The following is a 20,488-nucleotide window of genomic DNA, read 5'->3' as shown; positions in this document are numbered from 1 at the left end:
TGAATGCGTTTCTAAACAAGAGATAAGAGATTGTGTAAGAAAACAAATAGGAAATTGGTCCCTGGATCCTCACTGGCACTGCTCTGGTGAGAAGAGTCAATGACGTCACTGTTATCGTTACGCGTCAGACTGCTTGGTTATCCCGTTATAGTTTACAGTATAATTATTCAAAAGTGATGATTTTGTAAACAAATATGTGTGATGTTCACGAAATAAAAAATAAAAGTAAAAAAAAAAAAAAAAAAAAGTTTAATATTTTCGCGACGAAATTTCAAAAATGCGTCTCACTAACAGCCACTAACCGCCGTTAACGGCGGTGGCGCTAGAGACGCAATGCATGATGGGAAATACACCACCTGTTGAGTGACCGTGATACGGTATATACACGGTCATATATGAGTGACCGACGGATGGTCACTACTTTTCCTAATACTTTATGGGAAACTTTGAGTGCACTATGTAGAGGATAGAGTTTGGTCACTAAGGTTTCGGACACCACTTCAAAATAGGGCCCAATGGCGATTTCGGACACGATCTTCTTCTTCTTTTGTTTTGTGGCGGTTGGCAAACAACTACTAGGCGCATTACCGCCACCATCTGGCCTGGAATGCAAAGAGTTGGCACGAAAAGTACCGGTAACGATAATCAGGCATGAAAGCTAATGATGTTGATTAATTAAATCAGTTGGAACCAGTTATCGATGGCCATCCCTATATCAGGGTAAGCACATGGTCCGGCTGATAGTTAAGTCCGTTTGTGTGTTTGTACCATTGCTAATGTTGCTTAGCTTGCTTGTTAACAGGAAGATGGTTCGATGGGAGAGAAACAAACCAATTAAGATAAAAATAACTAAGAGGTCAACAAAAAGCTCAGCAGACAAATGTATTTTTTCTTAATTACTTAATCTTATCTGTGTCTTTATTGTGTGCATGTTGTAAACCGTGTGACCCTGAGTGTGCTGCATCTTTTTTCTTAGGACAGGCAGTAGCTGTTGGAGACTGTATTACGTAAATAAAAGCGTCTGGAGCTGGAAGCAAAGCTGTGCTGTGCCTGCCAGCTTGTTCCTGGAGAAGCGTGCAGCATTAGGCTGCCAGAGATGGCCATAAATTAGTCTTCCTTTTTTTTTTTCTTCATATCAGCAGCTCCATCCTATCTGCACTGAGCACACACACACAGCAAGTAGCGTAATTCATGGTTCTGAAACAACAGTAGTGACTCATTGAGACTCTTTGTACAATATTATGATAGAGGAGGTGAATTAGCATTAACATTATCTTATCTGGGAAACTTTTGAACCTGGCATTCGTGTGGATGTTACTTGGACATGTAGCATCCACGTAGCCCAAATCAGGTGCCCATAGCAAAAAAAAAAAACAAACAATAATTTAGGAACAACTCAAAAAACATGAAAAACAGCACAGGACACCCCCAGAAGATCCATGTCCATTCTCTGATGAGTTAAAAATATTGGGAAGGTGGTCATAATGCTGTGGCTGATCAGTGTATAATGTTTTTGAATTCATCTGTTTTTCAGGGAGCTGAACAGATGTTTACCATAGTATAAATAACGACTTTACGAACTGAACCTATGGTATAATTTATTTCTTTATTTATTTTTACAGCCGGTCCCATTGACGTCTTGAAGGTCCTGGAGCTGTCAGAGGACATGGAGGGGGTGTCCCTGGAAGCAGGGCTGTGCACCAGCAGGACGGGACGAGAGGAGACGGACCTCTCCTTCAAAATTGACAAGAAGATTCAGCTGAGCGCGCCCACGAAGCAACTCTTCCCCGGTGAGTGTCAGTGCCGCTCTGTGGGCTCGTTTGGCCGAATAAATAAATAAGATTAGTGTCAATTTCAACGTTGAGCATCAGGAATTGACGTGTGTGTGTGTGTGTGTGTGTGTGTGTGTGTGTGTGTGTGTGTGTGTGTGTGTGTGTGTGTGTGTGTGTGTGTGTGTGCGCGTTCTCCTTCAGATTCAACGTTCCCTGCGAATTTCTCCGTGATGACAACAGTCAGAGCTGTGAAGAGCTCGCAGGTCTTTCTCCTCTCCCTGTATGACTCGCAGGTACGCAGCCTACACATCATTTATTTACCGTCTCTGCTTTTTGTCGCTCGCAGTACCAGTGAGTCCACACGTTTGAATGGTTGGTAAATATTACAACAAAAAATGTACTCAGTATTCACCAGATGAGGTATTTTTATCTCATCCTCTTTGCGTCTGTGCATCTTTTAGGGCACGCAGCAGCTGGGTGTCGAGGTCGGCCGTTCTCCCGTGTTCCTGTACGAGGACCAGCACGGTCAGCCGCCTCCAGAACTTTACCCCACCTTTAGAAAAATCAACCTGGCTGATGGCAAGTGGGTAACTGCACATGCACAGGAACCCACACACATATAATGTCTCAGAGGTGTTATAATTACTGTTATGTCAAAGCAAGTAACACAAACAGGCTGGATATTATAATAATTAGTCACAAAAACAGCCCCTTTCAACTAAAAAAGTAAATATAAAGGGGAATTTTGTGCTTCTCTTCTTGTTACCAGGTGGCACAGAGTGGCCTACAGCGTGGAGGGCCAGTCTGTGACTCTGTACCTGGACTGTCAGAAGGTGGACACCCTGGACCTGCTCAGAGATCAAGACCCCCACGTCAGCACCGACGGTGTAACTGTCTTCGGGACCCGCCTCCTGGACGAGGCCGTGTTTGAGGTAAAAAGAAAGAAAAGGTTACTTAAATACAATGTTTAAAGAGAATAGAGGTGAAAAAAATAATTAGTCTCATGCGTAAGTTGAGAGATTTGCAGACACTTAATGTAGGTGTAAAGAACTATTCCCTTCGTTCAGCGTGAGGTCATTTAGGTTCGGTAACAGAAAAAAAAAAAGAAAAAAGGACAAGGAGACAATAAATTCTTTTGTGCGATGAGGAAGTGTCTCTGCCTGTTGCGGCTTGTTTGATTCATCCATCAAATGGTGAAAAGTGAATAACATAAAGGCTCCTCTCTCTACCGCACCCTCTAGTGGCTGTGAGGCTGTAGTGCAGCTTCTAAACTCTGCAGCAAACTTCCATTAAGTAAATATTTATTGTTTGAGCTTATCCATAGTTTTTGCCGATATTAACACAGAAATCTTCGTAGGCCACCTTTTCTGCATCATGAGGTGAAGTGTAACCTTTTTGGTTTCCTGTGTATTGTCTGCCGGTGCATCTGCTCAACTCCCAGCCCCTGTTTGACTTGGACTCCCCCTCTTGTGTGTGAGTTTGTGCTGGCGCCACTTGAGACTGAAGCTCTGGAGACGATTAACAGCAGTAAAATAAAAAAAAGAGACACAACCCGTTGAGTCACTTTGATCTGGCTAAATAAAACACTTACAGTCAGAGATAGAGACATGACAGAAGGACACGGACATGCGTCGTCCTTAAATCAGCGACACGCTGCGCAGTGTTGACATCACTAATCCGTTTGCGTGACTTCATGCGCATTCCTCACGATTAACGTTTTGCGCTGCGATCCAGGGGGACATCCAGCAGCTGCTGATCATCGACGACCCCCGAGCGGCCGAGACGTACTGTCAGGACTACATCCCGGACTGCGGCGCGGCGTTACCCTACGACAGCATATTAACAGAGGACGAGGAGGTAAGCCCCCCCCCCCCCTTCTGACAGCCAATCAAGAGGCAAGGCAGAGAGAGAGAAAGCTGAACCGGTTGCGCAATTAAATCCTGGTAAAGACCGTGGGCGTCTCGCACCCATTCCTCACATAACACACTGTTAAGGCGTCTCAGGTGCTGAGCGCTGTAAATCCTCACCGCCGTTTGAAAAAGTGAAGGGTCCCCCAAGGACGTAAGCCAGAGGAACAGATTACAGGTAATTACGGAGCAGATCTGACGAAAAGATGAAGGCTGTGTTTATGATAGCCATACACACCGTTCAGGCATAACATTATGACCACCTTCCTACTATTGTGTAGGTCTCCCTTGTGCCTCCAAAGCAGTTGTGACTCATCAGAGGATGGACATGGGTCTTCTGAGGGTGGGGGTGGGGGGGGGTTGTTTGATCCAGGCGGGTGCTACATGTCCAAGTAACATCCACACGAATTCCAGATTCAAAAAGTTTCCGAGCGGAACATTGAATTGTCATAAGATGGTCAATTACGCTCAATGTTCCCTTCTCCCATCAGTGGTCACAATGTTGTGGCTGATCGGCGTCTGTAGTGACACTATGGTTTGATAGATTGAAAGCTGTGTGGTCGGCTCATTCTCATAAAAAAAAAAAAACTGCTAGCATCCACTGAACTCTCCGTCTCCATCGCTCTTGAAGTAAAACATGGCCGCTCCGCAGTTCGCCGCACCGTGCCAGGTTTTGTGTGCCAGTGCTTCACACTTCTGGGAAATGTTTCAAATCCTCTTTCTCCTCTACTGCTGCTGCTGCTGCTGCTTGATTTATCACCTGGCTCACAGCTAAAACACAGAAAAGGTTCCTGTTTTATACCGGCACTGACAAAAAAAAAAAAAAAAATGAATGGAACTGGGGCTGTGATGAAGGGTTTTGTCTGGCCTGATGGAGCGTCTGCGCCTGATATTGCAGTTCTTTATAGTTTATAGTTTGCACACGGGTCCAACTCAGAAAATCTTCCTTTTTCGGCTTTTCATCAGGTGGAGAGAACGCCTAAGAAACACGTGGCGGAGGAGTTTGAGGAGTTCGACTACAGTGACCTCTACGAAGACGTCTCCACCGTGGCCGCGGGCTCCAATGTCACCGAGTACGAGGTGAGGCCGGGCGAGCGGTGGTGGGGGGGGGGGGGGGGGGGGGGGGGGGGCGGACGCCGTTTACCCGCGTGTCCCGTTCTGTCCTTTCACCAGTCGTCTGTGTTCTCGCGGACAGATTGTGGAGTACGAGGACTACGACAACGGCACGGGCTACGACCACGGGAACGAGTACGAGTACGAGGAGGAATACGACGAGCGCTACGGGCCGGCCGAGAGGGAGCGCGAGTTCTCCCTCAACACGCAGGTGCCTCAGCAAGATTTTTATCCATCGCTGCTTAAAATACCAGAAGATGAGAGGAAGCTCATCTTCTCTGTCTCTCAGTCGCGTACGTTAACGCTGCTCACGTCTTTCTGCTTTGTTCCCTCGTCAGGATCTGCCAGAGAAAGGACAGAAAGGAGAGCCGGGCCTTTTGGGAGCGGTAAGAAAGAAGAGAGCGCACACACACCTCCGAAGATCCTCGAAGGACCCATCGAGAATTAATTGCCGGCAAAGTTGACAGCATTTGTTTATCCCATTAGATAAAACTGCATCATGTTTAGCTGAATTTCTTAAAAGTAAAGTGCGGAACTTTTGTCTCTGCTTCCTGGCATCTGGATAATTACACCAACACTGTTAACACATGTGCTGTGTCATATGCCTGCTAGCTATGGAAAGTCCCGGCCTTGTGTTCAGAGGGAGTTGTATGAAAAGAATACGAGCACCGTAGCCGGATAGATAACTAACCCACGTGAACGTTTCTTTTCGAAAATCTGCTGCGGTTGCTGGAGTCACTCTCCTCTGCAGCAGCGATGAAGTAGTAGCTGCTGGTTGACGTGAAACCTGTTGCATTACTGCAACACACAGAAACACACTGACTGGCCTAGACTTTAACTCACATTTCAACAGAATGCTTGTTTCTCAGGGTAGTTAATGATATAAAAGTCTTTCTCAGTGTCACACTGGAGGCACCGTATATTTCTGGTTGCCCTGCTGCTCTCAGCAGACACAACACGACTGAATCCACTTCTATCTTTACTTAAATCCAATACTCTGTAAACAATAGAGGGAACTGTGAGGCCCTGCATGGAAAAAAAACAAACAAAAAAAAAAAAAAACGCCTTTGGACAAAATGCTGTTTCTGTAAAGGCCGGTGAGATCTGGAGCAGACTTCATCTCTCCATGAGGCAGTGTCCCACATCGCTACAAAACACACCTCAAGCAAAGGATGAAACCAATCTTGTAACCACTGACTGCCTTTTAACTTCTAAGTAGCGAACTCTCTCATGTTGTGGTCTTATTGTGATCTACTGTCCTGCTCTGTGTCATGTTTTTGTGTTAGTAGACGTTCATTAATGTGCGCTGTCCCTGTCAAAACAATAAAACAAATCCAGTGAGCCACAGAGTAGGCATCACCAACCCAGTGTTAATTCATTAATACTTTGTTTTGACCCTGCGTGTTACCGTTCTTTCTTATATTTAAAGGTTTTTGTGTGGTTTCCTTTGCAGGGAACACAGATTACTGGACCGTACGGACCTCCAGGACCTGAGGTTAGTGGATTTAACTGCACAACGTGTAATTTAATTTTATTATTTATAGTATTCGGTTAAGAAACAGACACAAAAAAAACCCAAACAGGCCTGTTTTGCATGAGGGGAGTGCAGACACGAGAGCAAGTGCAATGAAAGTGGACCATGTTTCTGAGCTGACTGACCTTTTATCTGTGTGTGTGTTTACAGGGAGAGCAAGGGCCTCCTGGTATCACAGGACCAGTGGGACCTCGAGGAGACCCCGGGGAGCTGGTGAGGGCTCGCCTCCGTACGCTGTGCGAGTGACTGAACCAAAAGCGTACTTCGGCGCCGCCTCGTAACCGTCTCCGCGTCTCTTCTCTTCCCAGGGTCCTCCAGGACGGCCGGGCCTCAGCGGTGCTGACGGCATACCAGGTCCCCCGGGAAACATCATGCTCATACCGGTAACACGAGGATAAAGCTGTTTACCCCCGAGGCCTCACACTCACCGCAGTGATGTTGCCGTGGCAGTTATTTGGTCTTGTTAACAGTTAACAAAGCCCCGGGGCAAATGGGAGTATTTGAATGTCATCGCGGAGAAGTGGACCGGCTAATTAGCCAGTTCGTCTTTGAAACGTTGGAAACTAAACGCTGTCGTGCAGTTTACGTGTGATGCCTGTCAGCTGTAGTCTGGTGAATCAGTTTAGTCGATATCTGGTGAAAATAGATGTTTTTGACCTCATTCACCATCCGATATTTCTCTCTTTTTTTGTTAATTTTCTTTCCTTTACTCGTCTCCTGCTTGATTAAACCCTGACCTGCAGTGCAGTGTAACGGCCACTAGGTGGAGTGTTGAGTTTGCTTTAAGAGCTTGTGGCGTTTTTGTGTGTGTGTGCAGTTCCAGTCAGGCGGCCACCCAAAGACAGGTGCAGTGGTTTCGGCGCAGGAGGCTCAGGCTCAGGCCATCCTGCAGCAGACCAAGGTACACAAGCATGTGAAATATCACTTCTGCATCTCAAACACACGCACAACCGACTGAGTTACAGTTGCACATTGAACATTAGTAATATAAATCTTACTCCTCCGCCTCTTCCTTCTCTTCAAGCTGGCTATGAAGGGACCTCCGGGGCCGCTCGGCCTCAGGGGAAGACCTGGACCCCTGGTGAGTCATTATTTTTTTTTTTTTTATTATTTGTATATGTTAAAACACATGTGAGCATACGTACAAGTATTTTCTTTGTGCCACACTGACTGATGCTTATTTAGTTCCGGTTGTGTATTTCTGTACCACAAACTATATTTTAAATACACATCTTATAATATCTGCAGAAGACCCACTCGCACATTTTTCTAATCAGTTTGCAATCTGGGTTGCTGCTGCTGTTAAATAAATAAATAAATAAATGATATGATATATAAGTGTGATGAAATGCTCCTCTCAAAATTGATTTTCTCAGGGTGCTCCGGGTCCCTCGGGTCTGAAGGGGACCAGCGGCGAGTCGGGCCCGTCGGTAAGTTGGGGCTAGTTGTCATGGCGACGTCCATTCCTGTGGATAACAAGCGTATTCCCTCTGGAGACGCAGCTCGTCTCTTTCAACACGGTTTACCTTCGGCTGCATTTCATGAATTTTTTTTCTTCTTCTTCTTCTTTTCTTTCCTTTCACTCTCACCTGTTCTCCCCAGGGCCCCCCAGGACTTCCAGGTATTCCAGGTCAGAACGGACGAATTGGGAAACGGGTGAGAGGTTTTTACCACAGCCTTAGTGAAAATCTTTTCTAAATAAATAGCGTTATTTATAATTATTGCACCTGTCATTACTTCCTCACTTTTTTTTACGGCGACCATGAAATGTGTCGGTGAGGAATCTACAAGCGCGCCTGTCTTTGTGTCTTGTGTGCGTCTTTATTAGGGTCGAGCCGGTGCAGATGGAGGCCGCGGCGCGATAGGAGAGACTGGAGCAAAGGTGAGCAGACGCGATCGTCGCATTTGTCTCCGTCGCCGTTAAAATGTGACCTCACATTTCCCTGCTTTTAATGTTTCTCTCAGGGGGATAGGGGCTTCGACGGCCTGCCCGGTCTCCCTGGAAACAAAGGACATAAAGTCAGTACTCGGCCTGATTGAGCGAGCGTTGTTAAGTGGATCATTAATAATATAGTCTGTCATCTTCAAATGTGTTATTTCCCAGGGCGACAGAGGCAAGCCGGGCCCTGCAGGTCACACCGGAGAGCCGGGAGAAAAGGTGAGTGGATGTGGTGGGATGTGTAGGTGTGCGCGTTTATGTAGGTGTTTCTGGATGTTGGTTTTCACGTTTGTTTTTTTTTGTTTTTTTTTTACAGGGGTCTGAGGGGCCGCCTGGGCCCAGGGGACAACCAGGTGATGCTGTGAGTGTTTCATACAGTGACATTAATAAGAAGCGCTTATCTTTCTTTGTCATGTTAGACTTAAACATAGACTTTATTCATCTACATGGGGAGTTGCTTCGTCGCCGTAGCTCAATTATAAAAGAAAGCACTCGTGAAGACGACTAGTAAAAGAAAAATAGTTGTAGTTGTAGTAATAATAATAATAATGAAATAAATTGCATAATATGTAAAAATGTAAAGCAGATAGAAATAGGAGTAAATTTAGTCGAGGGGTCTTCAACAACATATGTGTTCTATATTAAATTCCTTTAATAAAATATGTCAGATTCATGTTAATGTGTATTTAAAGAAATTCAAATTCGTGGGGGCAATTAAAAAAGAAATATATAAAAGTGTCTTATTAACCAAAGATTTTGTGACCCCCTATCCCCCGCTGAAGACGAGTGATATAGTCCGTATATATATATATATAGGAAGAATAATGGTGAAGTTTGGCTGAGCGCCGTATGAACAAAGTCCTGTATTCGCTGTGGGAGTGAAGCTGGAAAGAGAATGAGCTTCGCTTAAATTAGTTCCGTTTAATTAGTTGTCTTCAGTGGCTGTGAAAGAGAGATCTCTGAACTCTGATTAACACTTCAGATTCTTATCAGAAAACCTCCATTATTAACGAACTAATAAGTCCTATTTAAATCTGTCGTCAGGCGAACTCACAGTTTAGTTGTGGTTGGTACTGTGTCACATACAAGTAAAAACCAAGGCACTATATTCTACATATATAAGGTTTCTTATTGACACTATAGATACCAATGTTTTTCAGGCCTAGGACCCCAAACTGATGGAGAGATTAAGTAGGGACCCCCTACCTACTATATGTGTTCTATATTATTATCCTTTGCATTCGATATTAGGCCATTCCTTATCTCTTTACTAAAATATGTTCGTTATTTTATGTGTATTTAAAGAAATTTAAATTTGTAGGGGGAAATAAAAAAAAAAATATATAAAAAATGTCTAATCAACCAAAGATTTTGCGACGCCCTCCCCTGCAGTACCTCCGCAGACCCCGTGAGGATGGCAGACCCCATGTTGAAGACCTACACCTTAGCCCCTAACTTAAACTTGAATAATTACAACCGTAACCCCACAATGAGCCTTAATCCTCACTAAATGCTTGACGGGGCTGAAACTCGAAGCCAAAACGTTCAAGAAATGCACAGAATCTCTCGTCAGACTCACCCAAATGTGTGCGTTTTCCATCTGATTATACTGTGTGTAACTGTGTGTTCCAGGGGTCCAGAGGTCTCAATGGTCCCAGGGGTCGTGCTGGTCCTCCAGGCCAGCCAGTGAGTGTGACCTCTACCCTTCTTCACGCATGAAACATTCATAGCCGCACACATGTTAACCCCTACTCCTGCCGACAGTAAACAACATTAGATATGTATGATCCTCCTGCTGCTCTTCTCCCAGGCAACATGAATCCAGCTGTAGCTGCAGCTTATCAGATAATATGATCCCACACGATCGTATCTCAGTCTTACAGCAGTTCTCCATTTGTTAACATGATGTCATGTAGTTCGTATCTCGCCTGAGAAGTGTTTGCTTGCCAGATAACGCAAAAACACTTCCAAACACCTGGAGCACTTTCTCTCTCTTTTTAGTGTTGTATTTATTTGCATTTGCAGCAGCGCCGGTTTGTGCTTGTCGGCATCTGATAACGCAATGACGCCCCTTTGTTTAAATTACATTTTTTATGGTTGATGTTGGTTAATTGAGCATTAAAGGCCCCGAGCAAGGAGGTGGTATATCCTATCCAACTCAATGGTGTGGATAATGGTTTTTAGTTTTAGTTGTTATCTCAAAGGGCTCGATCCGCTCAGAAAGTATCAGGAACTTTCTATTTAGAGTGTTCGACAGTGAACTTTTTTTGGTACAATATTTTTTAGGAATTCATCAATACAATTAAAGGGGACATATCGTGCAAAAATACACTATTTTTAAAGCTTTGTCCTCAGTCTCCAGTGTGACTCTCAGCCAGTGTGACTGGAGACTGATGTGAGAAAATAGCAGCCACCCTTTTCTTTACTGTCTCCATCAATCAAAAACTCATTGAAGGGTTTTATTTTTTTCGTGAGAGAACAGGAAAGGTGCAGCCCTCTTCCAGAAAGGAGTGTGGATGACAACAGCAGCTCATTTGCATTTAAAGCTAAAATGTATTAAAATAAACAAGTACAGCAGAATGGACAGCTGGTTTGTCGCGGTCTTGAATGAACTATTAATCTGTTGATCATTCATTTGGGGCAATTAATACCTTGAAAGAGTATTAACAAGTCTTAACTTTGAGGTGTTTTTAGTTAATTTTGCAGTTTAGTAATCTAAGAAACATTTGAAAAAGTCAGTGGATTTTTGTTAGTTAAAAAGAAGAGTTATTCAGCCTGTTTGAATTCTGCAGTATGATAGTGGTCGATAACAGTTAAGTTAAACATGTCACTGATGTAAATGGTTACAATACGAAGTGGCAGTGAGGTTTTAAAAAATATTGAGAAAGTCCTAAGAAGGTATTGAAATTAACTTCCAGATTCCTGCATGTACCTTGAAATACGCAGCCTGGTATCATGTGAAATTTAAATTAGTTTATTTAAAAATGGTATAATATGGGACCTTAAATATATCCAGCATCGTTCAGACATGAAAAGAAGTATTTTTTCAAAAATGTAATGTAAAATGAACTATCCTATTCTGTCTAGGGCACATCCTATAGGGGGCTCATTGAGGTAGTTGGAAAAACTGTTTTGTGAAATTATTCTTTTTTTTTTTTGCATTTTCAAGGTGAAAATCAAGATGAGTTCATTTAACACACATGGTTTCTTGCCCTTAAGTGGTAAACAACTGTAAACATGTGTTTAGACCATTAGAACATAAGTGCTTATCCAGGCACTTTTCAACATTATCACATTAGACAACATTAGGCCACTTCCTAATAAAACAGTTTGGCTCAGAGTTGACATGACAGACCACATAGGCTCTGATTGACTGAGATATTCCTTATCTTCTTGTGGCTGAAAACCACATGCTTCTAAAGCTCACTGAGAGAACCACGGACACCGTTTAAAACGTGTGCTGAAGTTACCATATATGGTTCCTTGCCCCATAAATGGTTAATGTTTAAGAGTGTGGATCGCATAAATACACTCAAAAGCGCAGAGAAACGAGCCTCTTTCATTAACCGGTGACCTTCTCTAATCACAGGGCATTCGAGGAATTGACGGCGTCCAAGGTTCAAAGGGAAACATCGTGAGTATGATGAAAAGTAGCCGATGCTAGAGCTGCATATCACAGCTGCACCTGTGACGTCGCTTCTTTTTTTTTTCTCTTTAACAGGGACCACCAGGAGACACTGGAGCACCCGGGCAACAAGGCAACCCTGGCATCCTGGTACGAGGCGAAAAAAGGACACGTCAACCGATAACAAAAGATTCATTTTGTTGTCACATGCTCATAAAAATTCCAACGCTCTTATTGTTCCTCCTGCAGGTTTTCCAGTCCAGGGGTTAGAGGGCTGCCAGGGAGGAGAGGTGAGGGCAGGTTGTTTGTGTAAATATAGTATATAATATGTTTACTTTGGGGAGAGGAGGACTGGACTGATCGACTGATCTTTGTCCCACAGGGGCCTCAAGGGAAGAAAGGGATGCAGGGCTTACCTGGCAACGATGGGCCTCCAGTGAGTACACACATACTTGTACTTCTGCATTTCTGAGGAATCTATTTGACATATATAATTCTTCTTTAAGCTAACTTACATGACAACCACTACCTACCAGGGATATACAATACCATCTTGTCACAGGGCCACGTGGAAAGGGAAGGTACACAGGAAAAGAGATGACTGAGTAGTTGTTTACACGGTTTGAATTGAGTGCGTGGATTCCTTATTGTTGCAACTGAAATCATATTGTGTGTGCATGGCTTTTGGGTCCTGCGGGAGTGACAGGGAGGTTGAGTCCGGACAACGAAGTTAATAGAAACTGACTTTGAAAATATCTGTTTGTGGACGTGGTCCTAGCAGGCACGGGTGGCAGTGTCATAATGTGTTCAAGATCAGATCACGACATGAAACGCAGATATATCAAATTTGTAATAGATATTAAATTGTTAATAACTTCCGTTGCTGAAGTCGAGAACAGACAGTGACAGTCTGTGTTATGTGATGTTTTCTGCTTTCTTGTATTAACAGGGTGCAGATGGAATCAGGGGATTAAAGGGAAGCAAAGGAGAGAAGGTAAAAAAAAAAAAAGGAGTACAGTCAGCCCACATTCTGATATAAAAAATCAGATATTTTTGCTTTCTCCCATTACCCTCACTGATAGATATGCACACTGTCCAGAGATTGTTTCTTGTACTCCGCTTGTTTTATCTGCAGGAGAGATGTTCCAGGGCAAGAGAGAAGGAGCAAAGGGGGATTTGGGAGACAATGGAGTCAGGGGCCGAGGTAGAGCGACGAGGGCCCAAAGTAGTGGGTTCGGAACCGGGCTGCTGGTACTTCGGGAAGGTACACAGCGATAAAATATACCACCATTAAGTCATGTTTTGGTGAAACATTTGCAAATATTAAGTGTGTCTTGTTTCTGTTTAGGGGAATGGAGTTCGGGTTACGGAATCAGGTCGGCAAGGCAAGGTGGGAAAAACAAAAGAGATTGATGAAGTAGTTGTTAATTAGTTCACGAAGTTCAGTGTCTGTGCCTTCCTTATTCTTCAGGGGTCTGACGGTTTTCCTGGTGCGGTGGGAACTGCGGGAGAGAAAGGGAAGAAAGTGAGTCTGGGTTTAAAAATCTTAATACCTCAGGAAATCTGACTTCTTTCCTTTAATATCCTGCTTTTGTGCCGATTGAGGTCCTGCAGGCTGACCAGGGAGGCGAGGCAGAGGGGTCAATTGTGAGTATGTCTCAAGCCTTGTTAGTGTTTTAACAAAAGTTGTTTCACTTACGCCGTTTGAAGTTCGGATCCCTGAACACAGTTGAATAGAGGTAAAGAGTTGAAGTTCTGCTGCTAGTTGCTGTAACTCTGGGGTTTTCTTGTAGAATTGTAGAGTTAAAACATCCTGCCTGTCCGTTCTGTAACCTAAATTGCACTTTTACTTGTAATTCTTTTAAAAAAAAGCACTATTTTGTTTGAATTCAGCCACAAATTTGACAAGATTTTCGTGGTGTCATTTAACGACTAATTGTTGGTAACAGAAACAAAAAAGAGAGGAGGTAGTGAGGTCAGAGCAAGGTCAAATATGAAGGGTTGACTCTTCTTCCGAAATCGGTGCTGACAGATAAGTGTGCACCAGTCGGGAGGTGGGTGGGGTGGTGCGGAGTAATGGGCCAGATTGTGAGGCTTTAAAGTTAGAGGAGCTCTTGTATGATGCGTTGTACGGGGCGTGGATGTGAGACAGGGGATTTGGTTCTGGTATTGACTTGAGATCAGGGGCAATGAGAGCTGCTGACAGATGCGCTGGCTTTGACTGGGGGGTAGGGATCTGTCGATGATGATGGTGGTGGGAACATAGCATAGCATGAGTGGATCGTGTGAAGAGGAGGGACCCAACGACCTTGGGACACAGTATGTGGTTACCAAGCTGTATGAATGTGTCGTCTGTGAGGTAGAGTAAACAGCAAGTCCTACAAAAGGTGCTCATTTAGTGACATATGCTATACATGTGGATTGATGACTTGACGCGCTTCTTGGCATCACGTTTATCAGTCATCACAGTTCATGGCCTCGACCTGAGTCCGTTCATGTGTTCTTGGCAGCGCTGAGGGCCAGGGCTAGGCTACAGGGAACAGGTGAAAAGTCAGATGATCTCTTCACACAGTGACGCTGCACTTTGTTCTTAACGTCGTATCCATCACTGCCTGCATACTCTTTATAACCTTTATATTTCCATAGGGTGCATCTGGACATGATGGTCCCCCAGGATCACCTGGAGAGAGGGTAAGGAAAACACTAATGTATATATACAGACCAAAAGTTGGGAATCAAGATCAAATCATAGTTTCATTGGTTTACTTTGCATCAAAATAACCATGATTATTATGTAAAGATCAACTTATCAGAGACATTTTTATTATAATTATCAGGTATTTGAGTTGCTTAGCTTTCTTCAAAGTAACCTCCTCTGGCTTTAACAACAGCGTGACATATACGAGGGATGTTTGTATGCAGACTCTCAAAAGCCAAGGTGAATAATGCAAACTGTGATTTGTGTTTTTACTTTTGCACTGGAGTTGTGACTCTTGCAAATCTCCTCAACCCTAAAACTGAGCCATTCTTTTCTTTTACTGACATTTATTCAGCAGCAGTCTGGTAACATTAATGTACACCTACAGGTAGATTGAGGAAAATGGTTCATATCAATCAATCATATCAACTTATGGCCTGTAGTGTACATAATATTAATTGATTTATAACAAAAAGATTCAACACCTGTTTGTGTCCTGGTGATGGTTTAGGGACCTCAAGGGCCACAAGGGAGGAACGGAGAGCCAGGACCTAAAGGATCAAGTGTGAGTGAAAATAGCACGGACATTTAATTTCGTTTGAGCTTTTTACAAACTCATTGGGACAAAGTGGCCGGTGTATTTGCAAAGCATGTAATGGTCCGAACTCAGAGCACAGACTTGGAGCAGGAGAACTGGGGGATAATGTCCTTTGTTAACCGCATGAGTAGTGCATGCTCAAGAAATTTATGTCATGCCTCAGCGTTATAAATAATTGAATACATTACAAAGGAAAAGCCGTGCACTTGCAGGAGAAGCGTGTGAAATGCTATAAACTGAAGTTGAGCTGCTTGATTTCTGACCTTGGTCTTGAGAAACTCGTTTGTGCCTGTGTTTTAGGGTCCAGGTGGAAAGGACGGACTTCCAGGTCACCCAGGTCAAAGAGGAGAGCCGGTGAGTGAAGTCAAGAGAGGTTACCGGTCATCACGAAACCAGTTTGTACGGATAGAGAGGCTAACCCCGACCCCGACCTTAACCTTATTCTAACTTTCACCCTTAAGCCAAGTCCTCACCCGTAAACATGGGTGAAAATGTCCTCACTCTCAAAATTCCAAAACACATTTTTAGATGACGTTTCCCTCACACCAGAGTATGTTTTGTACCCATCTTTTCTGTGATCACAGGGATTCCAAGGGAAGACGGGACCTCCAGGACCCTCAGGTGTTGTGGGGCCTCAGGTGGGCACCTCCATGTGAATCTGTAATGGTGTAACTCTTCTACCTTGTTCTTGATTTTTTTTTTTTTGGATGCAATCCACTCACTCCTAATGCGTGTTTCAGGGCAAATCGGGAGAACCAGGCCCAACGGGAGACAGAGGTCACCCAGGAGCCCCAGGTGTGCCTGGAGAGCACGGTTTACCCGGATCTGCTGGGAAGGAAGGTGGAAAGGTTGGTCCACACGCTCAAAGCAGTGATTAGTATTTGTGTTAGTATTGTCTGCGTTTCCATTGTACTATGTTGTGTTCTTGCCTTTAAGGGGGATCCGGGTCTACCAGGGACGTCTGGGAAGAATGGGCCTACAGGACTGAAAGGATTCAGAGGGAGCAGGGGAGCTCCTGGGATTATGGTAACACTCACACGGGAGTTTCATAACTGTATTATATATAGTTTAAGCCATGACGTAATAATAACTTGTGATGTTTTCAGGGACCACCTGGTTTGAAAGGAGGATCAGGACCCAGTGGGACTCCGGGAGCCATAGTGAGTGATAATACGTACCTGTTCTTTCTACTGTCCATATGAGGGTTTTAAAACTTTTTAAGTGCTCTATTTCTTTTACATGTTAACAAGCCCAATAAGACCACAGAAAAGCAACAATTTGCCGTGCATCCATATTTTGACCCTCTATTTATTAAAATGTTCAAGGACCAACTTGCTTTGTTTCCTGTCTGTAGGGGTCGACGGGTGAGAGGGGGCCTCCAGGATCCGCCGGTGCTATTGGACAGCCGGGTCGGGCCGGACCGATCGGAGGACCTGGACCAATGGGAGAGAAGGGGGAACCTGTAATTACATCTAGAATTTTTTTTATATGTTTCTGTACTTCTTTTATTATGTTTCTCCATTAAGCCCCTTAATTTGTTTTCAGTGATGCTACATGCTATTAGCACATTAGCACATATAAACAATCAGAAACAATGTGTCTAGAAGGAAAGTCACCCGTCTTAGTTTGGATCAGTTGTCTCGTGTGTGACTTTATACTTTATGTGCAGCATAACACACATTAAATGTGAGCGTTTCTGTCCCAGGGAGACAAGGGACCGATTGGACCAGCGGGTAAAGACGGGGATCAGGGACCTGTAGGGATGGTCGGAGCTGTTGGCCCGGCAGGACATCCAGGAGATGATGGGGATAAGGTAAACATTTAGTGTCCACGAGTCTGGGAGAATGTATGCAAGTATGTGTTTGTACTGTTATAATAAGCTGTGTCCTCTGTGTGTGTGCGTCCACAGGGAGAGCAGGGAGGACCGGGGCAGAAAGGCAGCAAAGGAGACAAAGGGGAATCAGTGAGTGTGGACCTAGAAAACGACATCATCATGGACTGCACTCCACAACGGGAGAAATGCTGAGCATGTCCCAATTTTGTCTCTTTCCCCACAGGGGCCTCCAGGACCCACAGGAATTCAGGGGCCCGTTGGTCAGCCAGGACTTCCGGTGAGGAGGCTTCTTTTCTTTGTGATCTCTTTACATTTGTTCGGTTTCTTGAAGCACAAAATATCTTCAAGCACAAATATGACGAAGGGTTTGTGAATCCCAAAAGCTGAAGTCAGTTCAAATCCAGTCAGAGGTGTTTGTGGTGTTGTTGTTGTTTGGAGTCTGTAAATGTGAGGCTGTAGCCAGGGTACAACTTCATGTTAACATTCTTGCTCTGTACAGATTTTAAAAGCAAGATACTCTAAGTGTTAATTGGAGGTACTTACTTAGCGGATACATGCAAAGTCAATAGGAAAAAAATCTAAAATTTCTTTAAAAAAATAAAAATAAAAGTGCCATGAGACATGATAACTAGTTAAAGGTACACTACAAGTCAAAATTTTTAGAACAGCACACAGTATCCTCTGGTATAGTTGGTCAGGGCTTCATCCTACAGCGAGATAATGACCAGAAACTTTAGTCCAAGCTAAACCAGAACTCAGGATAAAAACAAGACGGAAACCTTGAAAACATGGACAGAAGAGTGAAAGCAAAGCACCCTACAAGTACCACACAAAATGGGATAAACTCTCTGAAAAATATTTTAGAAAGAAAGAATATCACGAGTGTATTCACTCAGTTTCAATCGATGACTTTTTTTTTTAAACTTTAGTTGTTTTTTTGGTCTATGCTTTCATTTCAGAGTAAAATGAGACATTAAACTGCATACATTACAATAAAAAAAGAAAGAAATATTGGGTATCAACAGTCAGCTGTTAGAAATGGGATGTATTGCTAATGTGAAAATGGTTAGATTGTGTTAAAATGAAAAGTAATAATACTGAGTTTGGAACATGTAGATGAAGGGAGATTAGTGGAGGTCACGTCTTCGTCTTCTCATGTAACTCTTGGCCAGAATGCAAATACATCACGTTCATTTTCCAACCCTGGTCGACCCAAAAAAAAAGTTCTTTAAGTCCTTTCGTCACTTCAAAGTCATGCAGACGCTCACCGCTGACTCTCATCTGCGTATCAGGGTTTAGATGGACTGCTGGGACCCCGGGGCCAGCAGGGCATGTACGGCCCAAAAGGAGACGAGGGACTCCGCGGCTTCAAGGGCTCAAAAGGACCAATAGGATTACAGGTGAGATTTGTATTTTTTTTTCCAGTGTGCACAGCTTTGAAGTGATGTCCTCTGAAGAGATGCAGGGAACACTGAATTCTACCCTCTAATCCTCTAATCCTGAACGTCTTCTCCAAGGGCATGCCCGGCCTGCCAGGAGAGAAGGGCGAGAGTGGACACGTGGGCCTTATGGTGAGTTCATATCCTGTTTGAAGATCAGTAGTGCCACACAGCATTTTCCGCACAACCCAATGCCATACAACTCCCTCGTTGTGTGTTTTCAGGGTCCCCCCGGGCAACAGGGCCCGACTGGTTCTCAAGGACCTGTTGGGGGACAGGTAAGTCTCAGAGACGTATTTACGGATCCCAGTTTAGTCAAGCGCTTGTTTTTAATTCTGAAGTTAATAACTCGATCTCACAGGGGCCCAACGGTCGGCCGGGAATGGTAGGACAGCCAGGTGTTGTTGGCGAGAAGGTAAAGAAACAGATAATTACACCTTTTAGATAATAACACGCTTCCCAAATGATGTCTTCGTGTATTTCTGACACAGCGTTTTCCTTCTCTCTCAGGGGGAGGATGGCGAGGCGGGTGACCCCGGAGCAGTCGGTATTCCAGGAAGGATAGTGAGTCCGCTTGCTCTTTGTCTTCATTGTTACTCACTTTTAAGCCTCTCTTGCTGTTCTCGCCGCCCCCAAGCCCGTCATAATCGCCGACTGTGCCCCGTCGATACTTTAGGGAGACAAAGGAGACCAGGGGGAGAAGGGAGACACCGGCCCTTCAGGAGCCGCTGGTCCTCCAGGAGCCAGGGGCACCACAGGAGAGGACGGAGCCAAGGGCAACGCTGTGAGAGACTGACTTCTTTACTAAACTCAGAAAATGTCCCACTCGACTTTTAAATTCTAATGCATTTGCCTTTAACCTCTTGAGACCCAAGTATTTGTTTGAAATGCATATCAATTTATTTAATATAAGATTGAGATCTTTAGGTATAAAAAATAAGCATCATCTTGGACACGATGAATGAATTTGTTAAATTCGCATGGCACATCAAACTAGAAAATGTTAGGAATAAATAAACAAGTGCACTGACCCTTCGCTGTCAGTACTTGGCAGACAACAGGTCTAAATGAAGCAGAATGAGCTACAACACACCTAAAATGTAATGTTCCCGTATGAGGACGCCAGGTCTCAAGAGGCTAATTTCAAACATTTAAATATTAAATTGTACATTGCTTTTTCATGTTGATATCAGTATAAATAAGGATAACAGTTAATGTCTGTGAGAGATGGACATTAAATGATCAAAACAAAACAGAAAGAAAGATTGTGTTGGACGTAGGGATGTCCCAGTTGGTGTCTAGAGAATGATCAGACTGATAGTCCAGCCTGTTAGAGTTGTTGGCTAGCGCTTCAAAGTACAAGGAGAAGAAGACCTGATATCATGTGACTAAACAGTGCTTTGGTCAGTCAGACAGAAGTATAGAAATCATGTTTGACAGGATGAACAGAAGAGATCGTCATTCACTACAACCACCTTGATTGGCCACCAAAATAAAAAAAAGCAAATGAAACATGCAAAGTAGATAAGCTCCACAGAAACAATCACAAACATTGAACTTACATACTGAACATTACATATATTTGTCTGTTTACAATGTTATTTTATTATACAAAACACCAAGGCAAATTCCTTGTATGTACACACATACTTACAAAACAAAACTCTGAGTTTGATTCTGATTCTGATTGTGAACTCTGCATTTAAAAGAAGAGAAAACAGAGAGGGTTACAGTGTTTATGGCGTTGGATGACCAGTCCATTTCTGTAGTAGAGAACTCATTACGAATGCCCAGGTTAGGAAATTTTGATCATTTAATATCAGATGGTGACTCGGATCAGCTGATACCAAACGATAAAAGATTGGTGAAAAAACTTCTTCGGGACATCCCTAGTTGGAAGATACCTGAATATTATCTAGAGGTATTGTGTGGTTGCGTGATCTTCATGCGTGTTAATTAGCATGTAGGCTTTATTATCGATGATTTTTACCAACCAGACTGTCTCAGCTTCGTTGCTTCTGTAGTTATT

The 20,488-nt window shown here is 43.7% G+C and overlaps 1 protein-coding gene across 1 annotated transcript in view; it reads left to right on the top strand.

Annotated features, from left to right (window-relative positions):
- The window catches only part of LOC125003451 (collagen alpha-1(XI) chain-like), a 39,495-nt gene that overhangs the window by 11,086 nt on the left and 7,921 nt on the right, over positions 1–20,488 (top strand). Inside the window, exons 2-44 of the mRNA XM_047577406.1 lie at positions 1,623–1,790; positions 1,974–2,065; positions 2,234–2,355; positions 2,542–2,704; positions 3,507–3,629; positions 4,646–4,759; positions 4,875–5,003; positions 5,131–5,178; positions 6,246–6,287; positions 6,477–6,539; positions 6,635–6,709; positions 7,144–7,227; positions 7,351–7,407; positions 7,703–7,756; positions 7,929–7,982; positions 8,155–8,208; positions 8,292–8,345; positions 8,431–8,484; positions 8,582–8,626; positions 9,898–9,951; positions 11,855–11,899; positions 11,987–12,040; positions 12,840–12,884; positions 13,026–13,154; positions 13,239–13,280; positions 13,362–13,415; positions 14,537–14,581; positions 15,100–15,153; positions 15,487–15,540; positions 15,771–15,824; positions 15,927–16,034; positions 16,123–16,212; positions 16,293–16,346; positions 16,541–16,648; positions 16,892–16,999; positions 17,096–17,149; positions 17,244–17,297; positions 18,313–18,420; positions 18,538–18,591; positions 18,684–18,737; positions 18,821–18,874; positions 18,970–19,023; positions 19,136–19,243. Coding sequence (XP_047433362.1) covers positions 1,623–1,790; positions 1,974–2,065; positions 2,234–2,355; positions 2,542–2,704; positions 3,507–3,629; positions 4,646–4,759; positions 4,875–5,003; positions 5,131–5,178; positions 6,246–6,287; positions 6,477–6,539; positions 6,635–6,709; positions 7,144–7,227; positions 7,351–7,407; positions 7,703–7,756; positions 7,929–7,982; positions 8,155–8,208; positions 8,292–8,345; positions 8,431–8,484; positions 8,582–8,626; positions 9,898–9,951; positions 11,855–11,899; positions 11,987–12,040; positions 12,840–12,884; positions 13,026–13,154; positions 13,239–13,280; positions 13,362–13,415; positions 14,537–14,581; positions 15,100–15,153; positions 15,487–15,540; positions 15,771–15,824; positions 15,927–16,034; positions 16,123–16,212; positions 16,293–16,346; positions 16,541–16,648; positions 16,892–16,999; positions 17,096–17,149; positions 17,244–17,297; positions 18,313–18,420; positions 18,538–18,591; positions 18,684–18,737; positions 18,821–18,874; positions 18,970–19,023; positions 19,136–19,243 — 3,233 coding nt within the window. The remainder of the gene's footprint in view (positions 1–1,622; positions 1,791–1,973; positions 2,066–2,233; positions 2,356–2,541; positions 2,705–3,506; positions 3,630–4,645; positions 4,760–4,874; positions 5,004–5,130; positions 5,179–6,245; positions 6,288–6,476; positions 6,540–6,634; positions 6,710–7,143; positions 7,228–7,350; positions 7,408–7,702; positions 7,757–7,928; positions 7,983–8,154; positions 8,209–8,291; positions 8,346–8,430; positions 8,485–8,581; positions 8,627–9,897; positions 9,952–11,854; positions 11,900–11,986; positions 12,041–12,839; positions 12,885–13,025; positions 13,155–13,238; positions 13,281–13,361; positions 13,416–14,536; positions 14,582–15,099; positions 15,154–15,486; positions 15,541–15,770; positions 15,825–15,926; positions 16,035–16,122; positions 16,213–16,292; positions 16,347–16,540; positions 16,649–16,891; positions 17,000–17,095; positions 17,150–17,243; positions 17,298–18,312; positions 18,421–18,537; positions 18,592–18,683; positions 18,738–18,820; positions 18,875–18,969; positions 19,024–19,135; positions 19,244–20,488) is intronic.

Source organism: Mugil cephalus, chromosome 2, assembly GCF_022458985.1.
Source record: "Mugil cephalus isolate CIBA_MC_2020 chromosome 2, CIBA_Mcephalus_1.1, whole genome shotgun sequence".
Taxonomy (NCBI): domain Eukaryota; kingdom Metazoa; phylum Chordata; class Actinopteri; order Mugiliformes; family Mugilidae; genus Mugil; species Mugil cephalus.
Note: the sequence above shows the minus strand (reverse complement) of the source record. Positions and strands in the feature narration are given on the sequence as shown.